This window comes from Chiloscyllium plagiosum, unplaced genomic scaffold (assembly GCF_037043375.1).
Source record: "Chiloscyllium plagiosum isolate Xiang-an unplaced genomic scaffold, Cpla_swu_hap1 HiC_scaffold_14, whole genome shotgun sequence".
In the NCBI taxonomy this organism is placed as follows: domain Eukaryota; kingdom Metazoa; phylum Chordata; class Chondrichthyes; order Orectolobiformes; family Hemiscylliidae; genus Chiloscyllium; species Chiloscyllium plagiosum.
In genome coordinates this window covers 50,874,663-50,897,590 of record NW_028270152.1, presented here as the reverse complement: position 1 = coordinate 50,897,590, position 22,928 = coordinate 50,874,663, and the positions used below count along the sequence as shown (strand labels likewise).

Here is a 22,928-nt window from a genome sequence, read left to right as displayed (position 1 = left end):
CAATGGAAAAACGTGTCACCATGTCTTAAGATCTAGTAAGGGACTGGTAACAGTTTGATTAAAGTAGACAAAACTTAAAATCTAAGATATTTACTGAAGAATAAAGTCACTGGATTTGATGATATTGAGCAAACAGAAGAACTTTTTTGCTATTTGAGTTTGCAAAGCAATAGTCAATACCATGAATTATCTCGCAAGCTGGGGTTTAATCTATACTGTAGGTTGGAAAAGATTCTTGCCACTAAACACTCTGCCAATTTGCCATAGCCCCATATGATATGTCTCTGCAATTTGTTTTCAACACCCATAAGCAACTCCAACCCTGAAAACTAACCCAGCTGACAAACATAATTTGTGCATAGATCTCCCTGAACTCATTCAAATTACCTTGTAAAGGACAAAATTATTGTACTTGATTTCAATGCTAGAATTGGCTGAACTGGCGTGATAGAATGTGCTCAGCATCTAATAGAGTTGGAAAGCACCATAAAAACCTGTATCTACTCTTTGAAGTCTCTATGCAGAAAATCAACTACATATAATCAGCCTATCTTTCCAACACAGATGCGGATGCATCCCTTCTCTACACACTGGCACCAGCTGGACTACATCTTGATGCACAAGTGTGACTTAAAGATCACACCCAGTGCTGACTGTCATATAGACTACCAGCTCTTTCATTCAAAGCTAAATGTTCACTTCAAGCCTGAGCCTGAGAATTCAGCCTAGATATGAGGCAGCGAAATGCCAACCTCTTTGAGAGAGGCATCAAATAACTTTACAGACCAGACTGTAGCACTCTGATCTCTGTTAATTCCACTCAAGGAAAACGCTGGAAAGACTCAGCTTCAGTGTTGGCTCTTTTCCATGAGGTTGTTGGGCCCAGCATGAAGAAGAACAGGGACTAATTTAATGATCGTAGCAAAGAGCTCGAATAAAATGGTCAGGTCATCAGGCTGTCCAGGCTCAGCTCAGCCAGCCAAGAAAAAAAGAAGGCTGTCAAGCACACAGCTCCAGTATAAACTGAGGAAATCCAAAATGACTGACAGACTGCACTTGTGAAAAAAAATCTCAACCGTGCACTGATACTGGAAAAATACCAAGTTTGTGTGGACCAGCATATCAAACACATAGCCCCCAGAGGAGCACCAGTGGCAGGGCACTACACACTATACTGGTCAGGGCACATTAAAATACTCTCTTCAGCAGCAAGTGCCCAGTGTATGATACGGCTATCCAACTGCATCAAGCAAAAGTCTGTCAATAAAAATCTTATGAAAGCCTCACTCTGCAGGAAACTGGCCACCATCAATCAGATGATCAACAAAGCCTCCAGAGTCATTGGAATTTCATCTAAAACCTTTTAAAGTGTGTCAGTCATACCTTTTTTTTTATACCCACCTCTTCCTTGTCCTGCAGGGAGCTTGGCAGGATTCCACAGGATCTGTACTGGAGCCACCTTATCAACTTTACATAAAAGCAAAGAGGTGTCAGTTTGGTCCAACTATTGTGGAATCCTCCTCCTTCCTTGTGTTGGGAAGATCCTGGCTTGAACACCCAAATTAACTTGTGCCTGCCAATAAAAAGAACCACACAGCAATCCAGTGTCATTTTCAGAGCAAACAGTGACACCACAGATATAGAATTTCATTGTAAATATAGAATAGTTTTGTAAACCAAACACCAACATCTACATCACTTTCTAGTAGCCCTCATTCAGCACTCCCACCTTCAACAACCCCACACCAAAGTTCCTGGAGACAGTGAAGCAGTTTTTCAGCAATCATTATGGGCAGGTCAAGCACAGTAGCAACTTCTCCAGTCTCTTCAGAATCTCAAGCTGTGAAGCAGGGACGTGAACTAGCTCTAACTTTATTCATATTTGTCATCAGCATAATGCTGCAGCAGGCAACAGAGGGCCCTCAGGCAATTTTATGCACGTGGACTGATTTGAGGTCTCTTCACTCTAAGGCAAAGACAGAAAACACCAAGTCCTGTGTTCAAATTTTCCTGTTGCCATCATCTTCCACTGTCTCGGTCGCTTGCTCTCATGTTTCTCTTTCCCCCCCCCCCACCCCAAACGTGGGCATACCTGCAGCCTTTGATCTTACGGATCAAATTTTAAAAGTAAATTCTCTTACGTGACACTTGACTCAAAGTAGCAGGCTCAACTGATTTAATCCAAATTCACATTCCAATCAATTTTTTTTGTTATCCCGTATCTAAAGATATACTTCAGCACCTTTTTCTCCTACCAAAACCGTCCTTTAACAATAGTACGTGCAAAAGTGTTTTTGAAGTTAGAGCAGCATTAAACTCTGAATCACAATGGTGATAATAGAGGAGATGGCCAAAAGCATGATGAAAAGGGTAGGTTTGAAGATTGATCTTCAAGGATTTGAATTGGGTTTATTGTCATATGAGGATAGTAAAATGTTTACCAGTTGCCCCTTACTGTGCCATTTTGGGTACAAAGGTACCTAGGCACAGAATTTTGAGGTACAAAGCAGAAATGTAAGGAAAACTTTTTTTAATGTTAAACATTACAGTCCTTATTACTTAAATGGTGTTTCTTTGTTTTTCTTTTAACAGTTCAACACCACAGTCTGTAAGCACCGGGTCATGCTGGACTCTCCCCTCACCCAAAACCACCAAATTCTGGTCTCAAACTCCCTGTCGCTGCCTTGCAGCTTATTCCTTTGCCCGCTTCCGCTCTTGACAGCAACAATACCACCATCTCGTGCCATTGTTGCTGAAAAGATGTAAGAGAAAAGGAGGAAGAAGAGTGCAGCTGGCCTGATACTGGGCAGCAGATAGGCAGCATTGTAGGTGCCTGAGCCCATCTGCCACTGCCACCATCTTGGGGTCTGAGAGGAAGATAGTTAGTCTGAGATTTACACAGCCTAGGGCTTAGATATCTGAAGCCCGGATCAACATAATGGAAAAATTTTACAACTGAGGTGTGCGAGAGACCAGAATTAGATGATTGTGTCATTATCTTGGAGGGCTGTCAGGAGCTTGCAGAAATATTAAGGGGCCAGGCCCTGGAGGAATTGTCAGGTTTGTTTTTTTTTGAAAGAAAGGACATTTAATTAGCAAAATAGTCATGTCACAAATTAGATTTTAGGTTTTTTTTTCCAAAAAAAGTCTGTTATTTGTAAGAAAAAGTTAAACTTTACATCACTTTTTGTTTTTGCAGTTATATGACTGTGGTGGAAGCTCTTCCAACTTATGGTATTCATTATTATGGAGTAAAGGTTAGTCTTTAAAAGTGATTGTTTGGTACTGGTTACTGATATGCTCACAATTTCACACTGACAGAATGGTTATATTTTGAGGAAAACCACAAAATTAATTTCTTACTAAGTGCCTGTGGTTTTCTGTTTTTTCCCATTCCATTGATGTCTTTTTTTTTTCCATGGGTTATTTTTACCCCAGATTTTAATTCTTCACAGGAGTTCCTTGCAAATAAAACACTTGTTTTCTCTCCTTTTATGTATTTTTCCTCCTCTTGTCTCCTGACCTTCCTACAGTAATACATTTGGATTATAACTCCACGGGTGCTAGTGGTTCTTCCATACTTTAGAAAAGTCAGACCTTAAATAGTGTGTTACCATCTCACCATATCACAAAATACTTTACAGCCAAGAAAGATGTGATAGAAGAAAATTCTAATATGTATGTGAATGGCAGAATTGTTGGTCGTCTCCTTTTGCCCTACACCAACTATCTGAATGAACTCTTAGTCCCATTCCATTGACTTTGACTGTACTGCTCCATGTTCTTCCTTTCAGATTTGAAAATGTCCCAACATCAGGTTATAGTCCAACCGGTTTACTTGCAAACACTAGCTTTTGGAGTGCTGCTCCTTCAGTGTCATGCAATGGAAATGATATATTGAACAAACCTAGATTGTTGTGAAGTCTTTCATCTTTTAGAATGGTTTGCAGTTTTCGGTTCACTAATATGTAAATCCCAGAACTTCTTTCAAGTCACATTTTTGAGAGATTTTAAGGTTTTATTTTTTTTTTAAAAAAAAGGCACCTCTGCTTAGACAATGGATTAAAAGTGTGAGGTTAGAGTCTGCATGTATCCCAATCTTGAATCAGACTGGTTCTATTTACAAATATTGCATGGATTGACTGTCTGCATTTTCTTTTGAGCAAAATAAAATATTTGATTCCCTACAGTGTGGAAACAGGGCCTTCGACCCAACAAGTCCACACCGACCCTCCAAAGAGTAACCTATCCAGACCCATTTCCCTCTGACTAATGCACCTAACACTGGGCAATTTAGCATTTCCAATTCACCTGACCTGCACAAGTTTTGGACTGGGAGGGGGGGGGGAAACCGGAGCACCCGGAGAAAACCCACGCATACACAGGGAGAATGTGCAAACTTCACACAGACAGTCGCCCAAGGTCGGAATCGAACCTGGGACCCTGGTGCTGTGAGGCAGCAGTGCTAACCACTGAGCCACCGTGCCACACCTAATATATCTGCAAATATTCCATGTAATATTTTGTAGTATTAACTGTAATGGGGGGGGGGGGGGGGGCGGGGGGGGAGAGAGAAAGAGAGAAAAAGTTAGAACTCCATGATGAGGCACTTATTTTTAAAAAAAAAAACTCTGATCATAATTCACTAATAAACTTCACAGTCCTTCTTCGTTTAATCTCACAAAAATAACAAAACCCCAAAAGGAGACATTTTTAACTTACTGTTATCTATTTACATTTCTTGTGTTAAATGCTCCAAAGTGGGGCCAAGTATCATCCCTGAGATGTTAGTAACACACCAACATTTTTTTTTTAAGAAAGTACATTTGGCTATGGAGCTATTTATTCTTTGCAACAACTTAAGAGAAGTGTGTGACATGTAGGTGTACTCCATCTCAAGTAGCAGCAAATGGAGGGTAATTACTGTCAAAGCTGTATGATGTAAAGTTCAACAATGTAGTAATTATGAAAAGAAAGATGATGTAATTGAAATAGTGATCTGAACTAATGTAACATTTTCAAGCATGCTGAATAACTGATGTATAATCCTCAACAAGATGAAAGGTGACTTTTTCTTTTAACTTGCTTGTCTTCCATCCAAGAAAGTCCAAGTGCCATATATTTTGATGGAAAAGAAGATTGTCTGCAAGTCCACAGTTATTTTGATTTCAAATGTTTCTTTCTTTTTAGCAGGGGGACTAGATTAGGTTAGGATATCTGGTCGGCATGGATTCCGTCTGTTTATGTGCTGTATATCTCTGACTCTATTTGATTACTGGCACTAAATACTGGATATAGATTTAAATTACTTACGTAGTCCCTTACAGTATACTGAGCTCTGGCATCCCAGAGGTGAAGTGAGCTTTTTCTGAACGGTTCTAAATAATCATATCCAATGTTAACCTTACTCTGCCATACTGTTTTATTAGACGTTTCTCCATTTATGACTTAAACTAACTGTTCACAAAGTATCTGCCCAAACCAAGAACTTTCATCTGTCTATCATTACAACTCTGTTTTCTTGTGCCCAAAATTTGGATTTCTTGATTACTAGTACCTGGCATTTTGGAGAAAGTACAAACTGAGATGTTAAAGCTCAACTTTATCAGTTCTTGCATTCAAAATGTTACATTTTGTATTTTGCCATTTAAAATGCTAAACATAATACTTGGATATGCATTGTAATCCTTTTATGCAAATAATTGCAATGACTACCATTTAGGGAGATGAGTTATCAAGAGTAAAATTTATCTGATTAAATAGGACTATGCAAGAACACTTGCTAACTTTATGTATTGTTTCAATTATTTATGATTTGGAGGTGCCAGTGTTGAACTGGGGTGTACAAAGTTAGAAATCACACAACACCAAGTTACAGTCCAACAGGTTTAGTTGGAAGCACTAGCTTTCGGAGCACTGCTCCTTCATCAGATGGTTGTGGAGTATAAGATCGTAGGAGAAAGATTTTATAGTGCAAGTTTACAGTGTAATGTAACTGAAATTATGTACTGAAAAAGACCTGGATTCTTAAGTCTCTTACCTTTTTAGAATGGGGCATGTTAGTTTCTGTTCTTTCACATTTAAATTCCAGAATTTAAAGTTACATTCTCAAGTGAACTTTAACAATAGGTGCCATGTTGGCCCAGAATATACATTGAAAGTATGAGGTGCCCTGTGTGAAAGCACCTCCACACTTGCAATGTATATTCTGGAAATGTGTTGCTGGAAAAGCGCAGCAGGTCAGGCAGCATCCAGGGAACAGGAGAATCGACGTTTCTGGCATAAGCCCTTCTTCAGGAATGGGGAAAGTTTGTCCAGCAGGCTAAGATAAAAGGTAGGGAGGAGGGACTTGGGGGAGGGGCGTCGGAAATGTGATAGGTGGAAAGAGGTCAAGGTGAGGGTGATAGGTCAGACTGGGGTGGGGGCGGAGAGGTCGGGAAGAAGATCTCAGGTTAGGAAGGCGGTGCTGAATTTGATGGATTTGACTGAGACAGGATGGGGGGAGGGGAAATGAGGAAACTGGTGAAATCCGAGTTCATCCCTTGTGGTTGGAGGGTTCCTAGCCGGAAGATGAGGCGTTCTTCCTCCAACCGTCGTTTTGTTGTGGTCTGACGATGGAGGAGTCCAAAGACCTGCATATCCTTGGTGGAGTGGGAGGGGGAATTGAAATGTTGAGCTACAGGGTGGTTGGGTTGGTTGGTCCGGGTGTCCCAGGGGTGTTCTCTGAAACGCTCCGCAAGTAGCCGGCCTGTCTCCCCAATATAGAGGAGGCCACATCGGTTTCCTCATTTCCCCTTTTCCCCCCCCCCTGTCTCAGTCAACTCTGATTTCACCAGTTTCCTCATTTCCCCTCCCCCCACCCTGTCTCAGTCAAATTCAGCACCGCCTTCCTAACCTGAGATCTTCTTCCCGACCTCTCCGCCCCCACCCCAGTCTGACCTATCACCCTCACCTTGACCTCCCTCCACCTATCACATTTCCGACGCCCCTCTCCCAAGTCCCTCCTCCCTACCTTTTATCTTAGCCTGCTGGACAAACTTTCCCCATTCCTGAAGAAGGGCTTATGCCCGAAACATCGATTCTCCTGTTCCCTGGATGCTGCCTGACCTGCTGCGCTTTTCCAGCAACACATTTCCAGCTCTGATCTTCAGCATCTGCAGACCTCACTTTCTCCTCAATGTATATTCTGGGCCAACATGGCACCTATTGTTAAAGTTCACTTGAGAATGTAACTTTAAATTCTGGAATTTACATGTGAAAGAACAGAAACTAACATGCCCCATTCTAAAAAGGTAAGAGACTTAACAAAGAATCCAGATCTTTTTCAGTATATAATTTCAGTTACATTACACTATAAACTTGCGCTATGGAATCTTTCTCCTACGATCTTATATTCCACAACCATCTGATGAAGGAGCAGTGCTCCAAAAGCTAGTGCTTCCAACTAAACCTGTTGGACTATAACTTGGTGTTGTGATTTATTTTTAACTTCAATTATTTATCAAACACTTATTATGTAACTAGATTTCAGTCCAGTATTAAGTTAATATTTTACAGAAGAGTTTTCAAATTGGAAACCAACAGCGTTCACTTGCTTTTGGGTCCAAAAAAGTGATGGACACTGCAGTTGCCTCGAGTTCTGAGGTATTTCCATGTAGATACTAAACAATGCATTTAAAATGTGATGAAAAACTGCAGTTATTCATAGATCAGCTCCAAGCCTTTCTCTTGTGCACAATTATACTTTAAGAATGAAAATAGTTTCATTTTCATTTATTTTCCTGAACGATTTATCAAGTTCAAGGGCATCAGAATTTGGGGATGAAACTCGGTCACAGTTTGTCATGTATTCCCATTCCGTTTTGTACAGCAAAATGCAGAGTCTTGATTCCTATACTTAGTCCTAGCAATGTCTATTGATTTAGGATGGTTTTTTTGCTGTATGACGATGGCTTTATGATTTAAAATTTTAGGACTCTTGTCAAGGCAATTCTGACCTCTCCAGTCTAGTCTAGATTTGGAATCCTCGCTTAAAGTCAGAATCTAGCTGCAGCCCCCAGCTACTAAGTCATTTTTGTTGTGTGCAAATAGAAATTGTTGGGTCAACTGAAGAGTCATAATAGATATTGGGGTGGTTCTGTTTTAATGAAATATATTACTGTAGTGGACTATGAATCACTTTTCAAATGAAAAGCAAAAAACTTTATTGGGGATTATTGGATGTGGTAGAGGTAAAGCATTTGTTAGTATAAGGAAATAATCTGTTTGATGTCACTGCAAAATCTATTGCTGGTGGTTGAATGAAGTAGACAACTGCTTGATAAGGTAATTAAATATTTGAATTTTTTAACTTTTTAGGATAAACAAGGAATTCCCTGGTGGCTTGGAATTGGTTGTAAAGGAATTGGGCAATACGATTTTCATGATAAAGTCAAACCCAGAAAGGTAAGTCAGTTGTTTTCCCTTGAGTGTATTTAAGTACAAATGGTTCCTTCAGAAACTAAGCCTGAAGGTAACAATTGAATTTATGTTGACTGAATTGAAAAGCCTACCTTCTCAACATTAGATTGATTGATTGTAAAAAGATGTTACCTTCCTGTAAAAGTGCCAGGTAAACTGTTTCTCAGTAAAACACATGATGTGTTATGTTGTGAAAACATATCAAGATTAAATGATGTAATGTTCATCACAGCAGGGAAGTTTGGTTACCTTTTTAAAACTGCATCATCAGCTTGTGCCAAAAGTAAAAGTGGAGTGAGTCAGTTTTATTGTTAGCCAGAAGTTCGAGCAAGGATTGATTCCTAAAAGGAATTTTAATTCCTCTGACTTTTCTTGGCTGACTATGCAAAATTGGAGGTGTAGTGGACAATGAAGAAGGTTACCTCCGATTACAACAAGATCTTGATCAGATGGGCCAGTGGGCTGAGAAGTGGCAGATGGAGTTTAATTCAGATAAATGCAAGGTGCTGTATTTTGGAAAGGCAAATCAGACCAGGGCTTGTATACTAAATGGGGAGTGTTGCTGAACAAAGAGATCTTGGAGTGACGGTCCATAGTTCCTTGAAGGTGGAGTCACAGCTAGATAGGATAGTGAAGATGGTGGTGGTATGCTTTCCTTTATTGATCAGAGTATTGAGTATAGGAGTTGGGAGATCATATTTGATTGTACAGGACATTGGTCAGGCCACCTTTGGAATATTGCATGTAATTCTGGTCTCCTTCCTATCGGATGGATGTTGGTGAGCTTGAAAGGGTTCAGAAAAGATTTACAAGGATTTTGCCAGGTTTGCAGGATTTGAGGTATAGGGAAAGACTGAATAGGCTGGGGCGGTTTTCCCTAGAGTGTCAGAGGCTGAAGGGTGACCTTGTAGAGGTTTATAAATGAGGGGCATGGATAGGATAAATAGACAAAGTATTTTCCCTGGGTTGGGGGGAGTCCAGGACTGGAGGGCATAGTTTCAGTCTGAGAGAGGAAAGATATACAAAGGGGCAACTTTTTCATGCAGAAGGTGGTGTGTGCATGGAACGAGCTGCCAGAGGAAATGGTGGAGGCTGGTACTTTTCAACATTTTAAAAGGCACCTGAATGGGTATATGAAATAGGAATGGTACAGAGATTAGAGCCAAGTGCTAGCAAATGTGACTAGATTAGGTTAGGACACTTGGTTGGCATGGACAAGTTGGACCGAAGGGTCTGTTTTTCCGTGCTGCACATCTCTATGACTCTTCCGACTGTCGGTCGGAACCACCCAAAACCTCTGTCTCAAAAATGTTCAGAGTTGGGGATGTTTTCAGAGTTTCAGATGAGCGCTAACTGCCCATCAGAAACTAACTTCTCCAGCCATTCCCACAGGGTCAGTTGCATCAGGAACTCCATGTGGTGCAGATGCACACTACTTGCCGACACTGCTGCAACAACGTTGTCTTCCTTTTCAGAAGATCCAGGCCTGATCATGGCCTACATTGCCAATCAGTAGCCCAGCACCTCTGTCTTAGTAATTAAGTACTTCTGTGGTCTTGCTCCTGCTTATCGCTGCAAGCTTCTACAGCCTTTCAACCCAGCATTCTGAACTCGCTTTCCTACTGGCTGTAGTCTTTTGTGTATTTTTGTACCACAGCCCAGCTACCTGTCAGTAATCCTGTACCACCGCTGACTCCCACTGCTTCTTGAGAACCATAAAACCAATCTGTTGGATCACGTTTTGCGCATATGAGTATCTCCTCTTTGGGCTGTGGTCAAGAATGTGAAACTTATGTAATGACATTAACAATGAAAAATGCAAGCTGTTGGACAAAATGGTGAAGAACACAGAAGAACTGTGAACTGCAATGGTATACCTGTGTGCAGTTATTTTCCAGTGCTGACTTAGCTCTGTGCAGATCAATGAGTGTAAAACTATCCTCAACTCCGCAAAGTAGGAACAGCATTAGATATTTGGCCCCTCGAACCTGCTGTGCCATCAGTTGGATCATAGCTGATGTGTCAGTGTTTCGACTGTCTTTTCGATCATATTTTATCAATCCGCCCTAATAATCCCTGATTACTCTGCCAATCTTATCTACCTCTGTCTTAAAAATATATCCATAAAAACATAGTGAATGGCAAGGCAGGCTCAAAGAGCTGAATAGCCTACTCCGACTCCTGTTTCCTGTGATCATGGCTGATCATCCAACTCTGCATCCTCCCCGTACATCTGATCCCTTTAGCCTGAATAGCTACATCTAACGTTTTGAAAACATTCAACGTTTTGGCCTCAACTGCTTTCTGTGGCAGAGAATTCACAGGCTCCCTATTCTCCTTTCATCTCCATCCTAAATGGAATAGAATATCTTTTATTATCACATGTGCATGAGTACAGGAACAGTGAGAAGTTTTTACAATGGCTGCCTCTAATGGTGCCATTTTGAGTATAAGTACCAAGGATACAAAAGAGGAATAAAAGCAAAAGTAGTAGCATTGCCTATCGTCTAAAAAATAAATTAGAAGTAAGATGGTTATAACAGTTTAAGAATTGACATTACTGTTCGGTAGAGAATTTCCGATCGACATTACATTGCAGGAGCTCAGCGAGACATGGTGGAATGGGCCCTGATGTGGGACTGCTAAAATGAGAGGGGAAAAAAAAGAGAAAAAGAACAGGCAGAGCAGACTAGCTCCAGGTGGAACATTCTACTCTGATGTCATCTTGCTGGAAGTGACTGCGTTGGCCTACCCTCTAACCTTTTTAGACTGAGACCTCGCTATGGACTCCCTGATCATTGGGAACATCCTTCCTGCATTTAGCTGGCCAATTTTCTCGGCTTCTGCAAGTCCTTCTACACCCCCCCCCCCCCCCCCCCCCCCCCCCCCCCCCCCCCACAGCCTCGTCCCACCAACCACTGCACCTGGCCCTGCCCCAATCCAGGAGTTGGTCTAGTTGACGTTCACTGCACTCCCTCCCTCCATATCTAAGGCTGGAGCTTCGGGAAAAATAAACCTAACTTCCACACAGTCCTCCCAGGTGTACTTTCCCATAAGGCCCTATCCCATAATTAAATCCTTTTGCTATGAAGGCCAGTATTACCATTCGCTGCATCTGCGTGCTTACTTTGAGCAACTGGTGAATAAGGGCAACCAGGTTTCATTGCACCCCTGCCCCTCCCTCTCCCAATCTATTGCCATTCAGGTAATCTACCTTTTTCTGTTTACTTTTGCCAGCAAAGTGGTTACGTTCACGTTTATCCACATTATACTTCATCTGCCTTGCATTTGCCTGTGTTCAATCACCCTGCCTTTGGATGCAGAAAGTTCCAGACTTGCACTGAGAGGAAAAAAAACTTCTCCTCCTCTTGTCTGAAAGGGTAACCGCTAATTCTAAAACAATATTTCCTAATTCTAAACCAAAGAAAACGTCCTTTCCACACAGAATTTTGTCAAGACAATGAAGGATCGTATTTAGATTAGATTCCCTACAGTGTGCAAACAAGCCCTTTGGCCCATCAAGTTCACACCGGCCCTCCAAAGAGCAACCCACCCAGACCCATTCCCCTCCATTTACCCGCCTAATGCACCTAACACTATGGGCAATTTAGAATGGCCAATTCACCTAACCTGCACATCTTTGGACTGTGGAAGGAAACTGGAGCACCTGGAGGGAACCCGCACAGACACTGGGAGAATGTGCAAACTCCACACAGACCGTTGTCTGAGGCAGGAATTGAATCCAGGTCCCTGGCGCTGTGAGGCAACAGTGCTAACCACTGAGCCATATTTATTTCAATTGTGTCACTCTTTGCTGTTTTAACTCCCATGGAGACTACTCTAATCTTTTCTCATAAGACAATCCATTCATTCCAGTTTTCAAACTGATAAACCCTCTCTGAGCTGGTCCCAAGTTAGTTTATTCTTCATTAAATTAAAAGATTAAAACTGCGTGCAGTGTTCAATACTGCTGAAGCATAGCATCCTTACTTTAATGTTCAATTTCTCTTGTACTAAAGGATAGCATTCCATTAGCTGTCTTGAAAGTACATTGTACCTACATGCGAATAGTTTGTGACTCATACAAAAGAACACTTAAATTCCTCTGCACCTTGGAATACTGCAGTTGTTCTCCATTTAGGTAATTCTCTGCTTTTTTTCATTCTTTTTGCCAAAATCAACATCATACATATTCTCCTACATTATACACCATCTGCCAGATTTTTGAAAGTCTCCTAATCCCAACTATGTCCATCTGAAACTTTCATACGCCTTCTTCATAACAGACTTGCCTTCCCATCTTGATGCTGTCTGTACATTTAGCTATAATGCCTTGGCAGTCCTCCTTTAAATCATTCTAATATGAATCACCAAAAAAAGATTGAGTCCAGTGCAGATACCTGTTGGACTCCTCACCATGTCCTGCCAATCAGACAAAGACCCCCTTGTGGATTTCCACTGTTTTCTGACAGCCAGCCATGCAATCTTCTGTCCATGTTGCCCCTTTATTTTCTGCAGTAACCTTTTGCCAAAATGCACTCGGTAAAATGTCATAACCAATTACAGTACATCAGAAGATGTACTGTACTTTAAAAACCTGCAATGCATCCCTAAAGAGCTAAGTTTGCATTGTGCAAGGCTAGAAGGCGAATTCAAAAACAATTAACAAATAACATAAATCAAGCTTTCAGTTGCATTAATCCAAACTTAATTATGAATATAATTTTACATCTGAAAATGTTATTCCTTCAAAAGAACTCTAACAAATTAGTTAACATTTCTCCTTGACAAAACCATTCTGGCTCTTCCCAATTTACCTTGAGTTTTTTTATTCTAAGTGTACAGCTATAATTTCTCAAATTATTTTATTTTCTACAGGAGGGGAAGAAGCTCTTTATAAATATGATCCTCTGCTGCTGCTTGCTTTCAGTATTAGGAGCTTCGTTTATAATGCATCAGCAGCAGGGATGTGATTAGAGTCATAGAGATGTACAGCATGGAAACAGACCCTTTGGTCCAACCTGTCCATGCCAACCAGATATCCCAACCCAATCTAGTCCCACCTGCCAGCACCTGGCCCATATCCCTCCAAACTCTTCCTTATCATATACCCATCCAAATGCCTCTTAAATGTTGCAATTGTACCAGCCTCCACCACCACCTCTGGCAGCTCATTCCATACAGATACCATCCTCTGTGTGAAAAAGTTGCCCCTTAGGTGTCTTTTATATCTTTCCCCCCTCACCCTAAACCTATGTCCTCTGGTTCTGGACTCCCCAATCCCAGGGAAAAGACTTTGCCTATTTATCTCCATGCCCCTCATAATTTTGTAAACCTCTATAAGGTCACCCCTCAGCCTCTGACACAGCAGGGAAAACAGCCCCAGCCTGTTCAACCTCTCCCTGTAGCTCAGATCCTCCAACCCTGGCAACATCCTTGTAATTCTTTTCTGAACACTTTCAAGTTTGGCAACATCTTTCCGATAGGAAGGAGACCAGAATTGCATGCAATATTCCAACAGTGGCCTAACCAATGTCCTGTACAGCCGCAACATGACCTCCCAACTCCTGTACTAGTTCCATTCACAACTTGTCTCTATCAGTTGCACTGATAGAAGTTCCACTCAACGAATGGGCTGGAGTTTTTTTATTGATGGTGTTACGTTACATGCTGCCACTTAGAATTTAAAATGTTACTTAGAAATGTAGCAGCGTAAAAATGTTCTAAGAGCATGTTGAGTGACTATTTTAAGTAATGGCATATATGCTGCATCAATGTTCAAAGTACTATGTTCCCCAATCAAAAGATCAGTGAAAATGTAATTATGAAATTTGCTGCAATACTGGGCAGCTTTTGCTATGTTTGTTCAGATTGAAATAAGACTGGGGCTCTGGGTTAGGAGGTTAAAGAAACCGTTGCCTTTACAATCCAGGCATTAAACGGGTGAACCCTGCATCAAGGGATCCCATTCACCAAATAACTACACAAATAATGAGACAATGGTCCAATGAGCCTATACGTCCTTCAATTCAGCAATGTGGAGAAATATAATGGCTACACACCACTGCCCAAAGAATGATGTTCTTGTACAATAAAAAGAGTGCAAATGTGCTGTCACAGGGGAAGTTTCTCCCGTCACATTCTCCCCGTTTCTGCGTGGGTTTCCTCCGGGTGCTCTGGTTTCCTCCCACAGTCCAAAGATGTGCAGGTTAGGTGAATTGGCCATGCGAAATTGCCCATAATCTTAGGTGCATTAGTTAGGGGTCAATGTAGGGGAAAGGGTCTGGGAGGGTCCCTCTTCGGAGGGTCTGTGTGGGCTTTCCACACTGTAGGGAATCTAATCTAAAGTTTGTATTTTGAAAATTATTTTCATAACTTATAAATCAAACCTACTGAGCTTTTTCTAGCAATTTTTGTTGTTTCTGATGTTAAAGTTTTGATTAAAGCAATTGAAGTCTTATTTCTCAATTTATGTTGATTTTATTTTTGTGCAAGGCTAGAACTAGAATTCAATGTGAGCTAAGGTCTTTCGGTACAATGTATTGCAGTGTTTTTGTAATCACACTGGTTTAAAACATGGAGTTAAAGTTGCCATTTTGTCATTATTAGATTTGAAGAATTTAATCATATTTCAAACGTATTGACATTTGTCCAGATATTTAATATGAAATCTGATATTAAGCTACGTGATTGTAGTTTTCTGTAGGTACTTCAATCTTAGAATTTTTTTATTCTGAAAATTAATACTTCTTTCAAATGAAATACATTCTAACTACGCCAGTTTCTTCTTTCTTGATAAGAGCTCAAACTCCTCTATGGGATAAGTGTGGTTTTCAAGGTCCAAATCATGATTGGAGCAGACAAATTATAAGTTAGTACAATATAGAAGGAGAGTGCTTGTCAGAGGTGTTGCCCTTTTGGGTGAAACATGGGAGAAAGTTTTTTTGGGCCATTAGCAACGACAGCAGCAAAATTAAGTTCGGCCATCTTCTGTAACCTCCAAAGCTCGCATTTAAACTTGAGGGCAACAATGAAGCCAGGAAGCAGAATTAGTTAAAGTGAACTGGCAAATTAGGTCAACAAAGATGTAGTGGCAGACAGTTAAAGGAATATTTCAGAATGTGCAGGATGGATACTTTGCAATGCAAGAGAAGTTCAGTAGGGAGGACTTACACGTTTTTTATAAAAAGAAAAAGCATACAATTTATGCAAAGGTAGGTGGCATATCAGCAGATTGAACAGAATATATAAAAATATAGTTTTAAAAGAGGGGAACATGAGCAGATGAGAGCATTTTTTTGGATTTTTAAAACTGAAAACAAAATGTGAGTTGTCCTACAGAATTTGTCTGGAAAAATAATAGGGGAAAATCAGGAGAGGGGGATGAATTTAACAGGTATTTTGCATTGGTCTTCACAGAGGATATGAGTAGTATGTAAGAAGTAGCTGTAAACCAGTAAGTGAAAGGAAGGGAGGGAGAAACTTAAGAAAATTATAATTAGCAGGAAATGGCACCAAGCAAGTCGTTGAACTTCTGGCTGACATGTCCCTGGGGCCTGATGACTTCATCCTTTTGTCTCAAAGGAAGTCACTAGTGATATAACTGCATTAGTTTAAATTTTCAAAATTGTCTAGCTTTGGGGAAGTTTTCATTCAATAGAAAAATAATGAATGTAATTCCTTTCCTTCAAAAAGGGAAGGGAGGAGTGAAATGAGGAAATAACGGGCAAATTGGCTTTGAAGAAAGATGTTGGAAGCTATTTTACTAAAGATGACATGGCTGTACACTTGGAAAAAATTCAAGATAATCAGGCAGGCAGGGTCATCAAAGTTTTGTGAAAGGGAAATCATTTTTATAAATTTATTGCAGTTCTTAAAGGAAGTAATGTGCTGTGGATAAGGGTGAACTGGCCAAAATGAAAGTTCATGTTGTAGAGATGACTCATTGGCATGGATAGATGATTAGATATGTAACAGCAAATATTAGGCATAAATAGGTCATTTTTCTATTTGATTGGTGTGATGCAACGAATGGTGTGCTACTGGGAGCACTGCTGGGGCTCAATTTATTTTTTTGCAAATTTATAAAAATTACTTTGAAAGGATCAAAGGTATGGTTGCTAAATTTGTTGATGTGAAGGTTGGTAGGAACATCAATTGTGAAAGTGAATCAACAAGTCTGAAAAGAGATTTAGGTCAAGTGAGTGAGCAAAAGTCTGCGAAATAGTGTAATGTGTGAAAATGTGTAGTTGTCCATTTTGGCAGGAAGAGGAATTTTAAAAATCTAAATGGTAAGAGGATGCAGAGGAATCGTCTAAGGCATGAATCATAAAGGGTTACTGTACAGTTACATTAAGGAATTAGCAAAAGTAATAGAATGTTTACTGTATGATAAATTGAATACAAAAGGGGTGAAGATTCAACTCTGCAAAGCAATATTGAGAACACCTCTGAAGCACTGTGTACGGTATTGGTCTCCTTATTTAAGCAAAGCTGTAAATGCATGGAAGCAGTTCAGAGAAGGTTTCTTAGCTTAATATCAGGAATGAATGTGCTGCCTTTTGAGGAAGGTAAGACAGGCTAAACTTGTGTCTGCTGGAGTTTGAAAGAGGAGGAGGTGACATGATTGGAAAAGATGCACATGGAATGGATGTTTCCTCTTGTAGGAAAATGTGGAACGAAAAGTTGCCATTCAAAATAAAGGCTCACCCACTTAAGACCAACCAGGATATTTCTTTCCTGTCTTTGAGAGTCTTTGGAGCACTCTTCCTCAAAATGTAATTGGAGCAGAGTCCTTACTTTTAAGGCAAAGATATTCAAAATATTGTGACCACCTGAAAGCAAAAAGTAAAATATTGAATTTTATAATTTTGTAAAACCAAATATTTTACAAAGATTTTTTGCAGTGTTACTATGAAGTATAATTTTAGTCTAATGTTCAGTCCCAAGACATAATACTCATGACTCGCATCATTGAATAAGGGAGTGTCTTTTGATGGAAAAGTACAAAATGCATGAAAACAATTCCTTCCATTACTGATAAGGTTTAATATTTTAATTAAGTTGCTGCTATAAATCTCAAAGTATTGAAAGAAATCATGAAACTGAAATGAAAGTTGAAGACTCCACCAAGTTTCAAAAGGGAAGGTCAGAAGGCTACTTAAGTCTAGAAAAATGACCACCTCTCTGGGTTGTGTAAACATAGGTTTGGAAAAAAATTAATGAGTTTGAGACCCCAGAGAAGATTGACTGCAGTAAATCTTAATTTCATTATCAAGGTTAGAGAGAGCAGAATGACTTTTGGAATTAGCACCAAGGGAAATTCACCTTACAATATCTATAAAACCAGCCTCCAGAAACAGCTTGTGATAGGAATAATTACACTGGTTGCTATTCGTAAGTGCAGGATTACCTTTGGATTTTCTGATACCTTGTCCAGAGATTAGAAATATCCCCAGGTATGGAAACAGCATTCAACTGTTAGACAAAATCCAGTTTATTTTAGCAGTTCTTGTAGTAATTTAGCAGCAGAGGGCAAATAGGAGTTCAATTCACAGTGGGTGGAGATAACGCAATGCAAGAAAATGGCAATAGTTGAAAGAGTGTGCATTCAGATATGATATGCATTCAGTAAGTATTTTGATTTCATTTTTTGATATAGCTTTGGAGTAGAATCCATTTTTCAGTCTCTCTGGTTAATCATGTCTGAATTAGCTGACCAAGACCACAATGATAAATGAACATCCTGTAATCACATCCAACTCATGACATGCAAACAAGATATGAAGCCCCGGTCGAGCTCGCGTTTGTCATTCCTTGAGATTTAATTGAAGGTGTGAGCCACCTTGAATCACTGGAGAAGCTTTGTTCATACTGCAGTTAGGAATGGATTTGCAGATTTTTTGGCCTAGTGACTATGAAGGACCAACTCTGCAGTTCCAAGTCAGAATAGTGTGTCGTGGTGCTCCCAAGCACCTGCTGCCCTTGCTGTTGCTTGCAGAGGTTGTGGGTTTGCAATGTGCTGTTGACAAAACCATAGCACCGTGAAGTGTCTGACTTATCCAACATTCAATGTTGCCATTTCCGCTTGTGGTGAATGGAATGAATGTTTTTAAGGTGGTGAATGGAGTGCTGATCATAGAAGTTTATCATGATTAATGTCAAGCTTTCTCTAGTTATTGGATGTACACATATCTAGGCAAGATGTGTGTATTCCACCAGACTCCTGGCTTCTTTGTTGAAGATAGTGGATAGGCTTTGAGGAATCAAAAGTGTGTTAGTCGCCACAGCCTCCCAGCCTCTGATCTGCTCTTGTAATTATTGAATTTATATGGTTAATCCAGTTCAGTTTCAGGTCAATGATAGCCCCAGCTGTTGCTAGTAAGAGATTCAGTGAAAGTATGCTGCTTCATCTCATGGAGAGGGATTGCTAGATTCTAGTAGTTAATATCATTTATAGAATCAAATGCTGGTGTATTCCTTTCCTTCACATGTCAGCTTATCTAAATATCTTTCATGGCAATCTGGTGAATCTTGGTTTTTTTTTAAGTTTGATGTTCAGCACCATTCTGGGCTGCTTGAATATTGAAGTCTTCATTCATTTGTGGTAGGACTGAACAACTGGGCATCAGCTGAAAATGGGCAAGTAACATTTGTGCCTGGTAAATATTAGGTAATGACCATTTCCAAGCAGACCTTCAGTAGCAAGTACCTCACCTCCTGACTCCTCTATTTGCAAGGCACTCTTCAAATATGATGGAATACTATTCATTTGCTTGAAGGAGTACAACTCCAACAACATTCAAGAAACTTGATATCATCCAGGACACAGCTGCTGGATTGGCACCCATCCTTTAAATTTATTCCCCCACCACTGAACCACAGTAGCAGAAATGTACACCATATCATCAGATCTACTGCAGTAACTTATTGAATCTCCTTACATAGTCTCTTCAAAGCCTGCAATCTCTACCCAAACCCAATCAATCTCCTGGAAATCATCTCTCCAGCTAGTTAACTCTGTTTAGTCCACAAGTATGACCATGAGCACCCAGTGACCTGCCACTTGAATTCTCCACCTTGCACTCGTTGCAAGGCATCTCTGTCCTTTGTTTGCTGCACTGTTTTAGTGAAATGTTTGAATTTTGATGAATGGCACCTCATTGTTGAATTAGACATGCCACAAACCTCAAGACTGTTGTGTTCAGGAATTTCATACCCCATAGCCCCATTTTGTTTTCTTTGGTTATTTTGATTTCTTTTTTTATTTCAGACAGGAACATTCCTCCTCTGGGGAATATAATTGCTTCCTTTTCTATTTTTGTCCTGTTTCTGTTCTTGTGTACTCCTTTTGAGAATTCTGTCACTCCTTCCTGTCCTCTGCACTTTCACAGACCATTCTGATTTTGGCCCTTTAAAACTGTTACACCACATTTCGTTTTTCCAGTCAAGTTGAATGATTGATCTTTGATCTTTGACGTGAAGAGTTAACCCTGTTCCTCCCTTCACAGAAGCTGCTTCACCTGCAGAGTGTTTCTAGTTTGTTTTCGTGTTAACATAATTTTCAGGTGTCTGCAGCATGTTTCTTTTAGGGTAATTGTTGCTGAGTTCCCTTTTTGCATTATGCTGTTTTTGTTGCCTGCCAGTATTTCACACTGCTGCCAGATACAAAGTTAAAATTCACACAACACCCAGGTTATAGTCTATTTGGAAGCACTACCTTTCGGAGCACTGGTCCTTCACAACACCCCAGTCCAACATCGGCATCTCCAAATCATGGCTGCCAGATACAATTGTCTCTCAATCCAATTTTTTTATTTCAAAAATATACTTTATTCATAAAATTATTTGGATCTCTATACAATCAGTCATGCCATTCTTATGCAAACACATTATATACAAGTCTGTACATTTACTATCCAGCTCTTCTGCTGAGGTGTCAGCAGAGCCCAAGTGACTGGGTGGGCCCCCTGTTCTTAGGCAGGCATACGTTACACGGTGGTCTTTCCCCACCGCACCTTGGCGGCAGCTGCCCCAAGCTTCAGCGCATCCCTCAACACTTAGTCCTGCACCTTGGAATGTGCCAGTCTGCAACACTCAGTCGGGGTCGAATCCTTTTTTTTAATTTCAAAAAATATACTTTACTCATAAAATAATTTGGTCTGTACAGTTGGTCATACCATACATACGTAAACGTTTACATACAGAGATCAGAATTTATCATTTTTATATACAGGTCTGTATGTTTATCAATCCTATATCCATATATTTAGCTGAGGCGTCAGCAGAGCCCAAATGACTGTGTGGGCCCCCTGTTCTTCTTAGGCAGGCAGATGTTATACAGTGGTCTTTCCCCACCGCGCCTTGGCAGCAGCTGCCCCAAGCTTCATCGTGTCCCTCAACACGTAGTCCTGAACCTTGGAATGTGCCAGTCTGCAACACTCAGTCGGGGTCAATTCCTTCAGCTTGAAGATCAATAGGTTTCCGACCGCCCAGAGAGCGTCCTTCACTGAGTTGATGAACTTCCAGGCACAGTTGTTGTTCGTCTCGGTGTGCATCCCAGGGAACAGACCGTAGAGCACAGAGTCCCGCGTCATGGTGCTGCTCGGGACGAACCTCGACAAGCACCACTGCATTCTTCTCCAGACCTCCTGTGCGTAGGCACATTCCAGAAGAAGGTGTATGACAGACTCTTTCCCCCCCCCCAGCCGCTTCGAGGGCAGCGTGCGGTGCAGCATAGAGTCCGGGCCTGCATAAAGGATCTCACAGGCAGAGCCCTTCTCACCACCAACCAAGCCATGTCTTGGTGCTTGTTGGAAAGTTTTGGCGATGAGGCATTCTGCCAAATGACTTTGACAGTCTGCTCAGGGAACCGCTCGACAGGATTCTCCCTCTCCTTTTCCCGAAGGGTCTCAAGGACCCTACGTGCTGACCACTTCCTGATGGATTTGTGGTCAAAGGTGTTTTTCTTCATAAACCTCTCCATGAAGGACAGGTGATACAGAACGGTCCAACTACTCTGAGCGTTCTGCGGCAGCGAGGCCAGGCCCATCCTTCGCAACACCGGAGACAGGTAGAACCTCAGTACGTAGTGACACTTGGTGTTTGCATACCGGGGATCCACATACAGCTTGATGCAGCCACACACAAAGGTGGCCATCAGGGTGAGAGTGGCATTGGGTGTATTTTTTTTTCCCCGTTGCCCAGATTTTTGTACAGCGAGTCCCTTCGGACCCGGTCCATCTTTGACCTCCATATAAATTGGAAGATGGTCCGGGTTACTGCAGCGGCACAGGTTCTGGGAATAGGCCAGACCTATGCCACATATAACAACACTGACAGTGCCTCACACCTGATGACCAGGTTTTTCCCTGCGATGGAGAGCCCCAGCCCCCCCGAACCAAATGCCCAGCACCTTCAGGTGGTCGGTCCTGACGGTGTGGGGGATAGAGGATTTGTCGGCCCAGTTCCCAAAGAGCATGGCCTCGCTCTTGCCTCAGTTTACCTTGGCCCCCAAGGCCCGTTCGAACTGGTCACATATGCACATGAGTCTGTGCACGGACAGCGGATCCGAGCAGAAAATGGCGACGTCGTCCATGTACAGGGAGGCCTTAACCTGCAGGCCCCCGCTGCCAGGAATAGTCACCCCTCTCAGGCTCGCATCCTTCCTGATGGACTCGGCAAATGGCTCTATGCAGCACACAAACAAGGCAGGAGAGAGAGGGCAGCCCTGCCTGACTCCAGATCTGACTGGGAAGCTATCTGATTCCCACCCATTGATTGAGACTGCACTGACAGTTGACCGGCTCCCCTGTTTATATCTGTCAGCCAAGGGGCTCTGATTGGGGTTGTTAACCTGGGCCAAACAAAGATCTTCCAGTTAATACGATCTGTCTTTTCACTGTGCCTCAGTACATGTGACAACAAATTCAATTCAAATTCAAATTAGGTTCCAATCACTCTACACCACCTACCAATAGACAAGTTCTTCTGATTTGACCAATCAAAACCAAGCTAGATGGAAAAACTTGACTATTATTATTGTGTAAGATAATTCTCTCTTTTTTTTTAAATTCTGCAACTTAATTATAAAACTATCAGATCTCCTCTTCGACTTGCTTCTCAAGAAGAACGGTTTCAACATCTCTAATCAATCTTCTTAACTAGGATTTCTCATTCCTGGAACCATCTTCCGCACTGTCTGTGCATTCATATCTTCCTGGAAATGTGTACAATACTGCAGCTGAGTTCTAACAAGTATCCCAAATAGATTCAACATCACCACCTTGCTTTTGTGCCCTATGCCCCTAATTAGTAAAGATGAGGACACTGTTGACTGTTCTGTCAAACTATACTATCACCTTTTAATTATTTATGCACGTATATATCCAGTTTGCTCTACTCCTGCATCCCTTAAAATTGGACACCTTATTTGAAATTGTCTCTTCTTTCTGACAAAATGCATGATC

General features: G+C 41.1%; 1 protein-coding gene across 7 annotated transcripts in view; it reads left to right on the top strand.

Moving 5' to 3' along the window:
- frmd4bb (FERM domain containing 4Bb) overlaps window positions 1-22,928 on the top strand; it is a 377,863-nt gene that overhangs the window by 298,819 nt on the left and 56,116 nt on the right. For all 7 annotated transcript variants that reach the window (XM_087994437.1, XM_087994436.1, XM_087994435.1 and 4 more), the window contains 2 exons: window positions 3,200-3,257; window positions 8,359-8,445. In XM_087994437.1, the coding sequence (XP_087850563.1) occupies window positions 3,200-3,257; window positions 8,359-8,445 (145 nt within the window). The remainder of the gene's footprint in view (window positions 1-3,199; window positions 3,258-8,358; window positions 8,446-22,928) is intronic.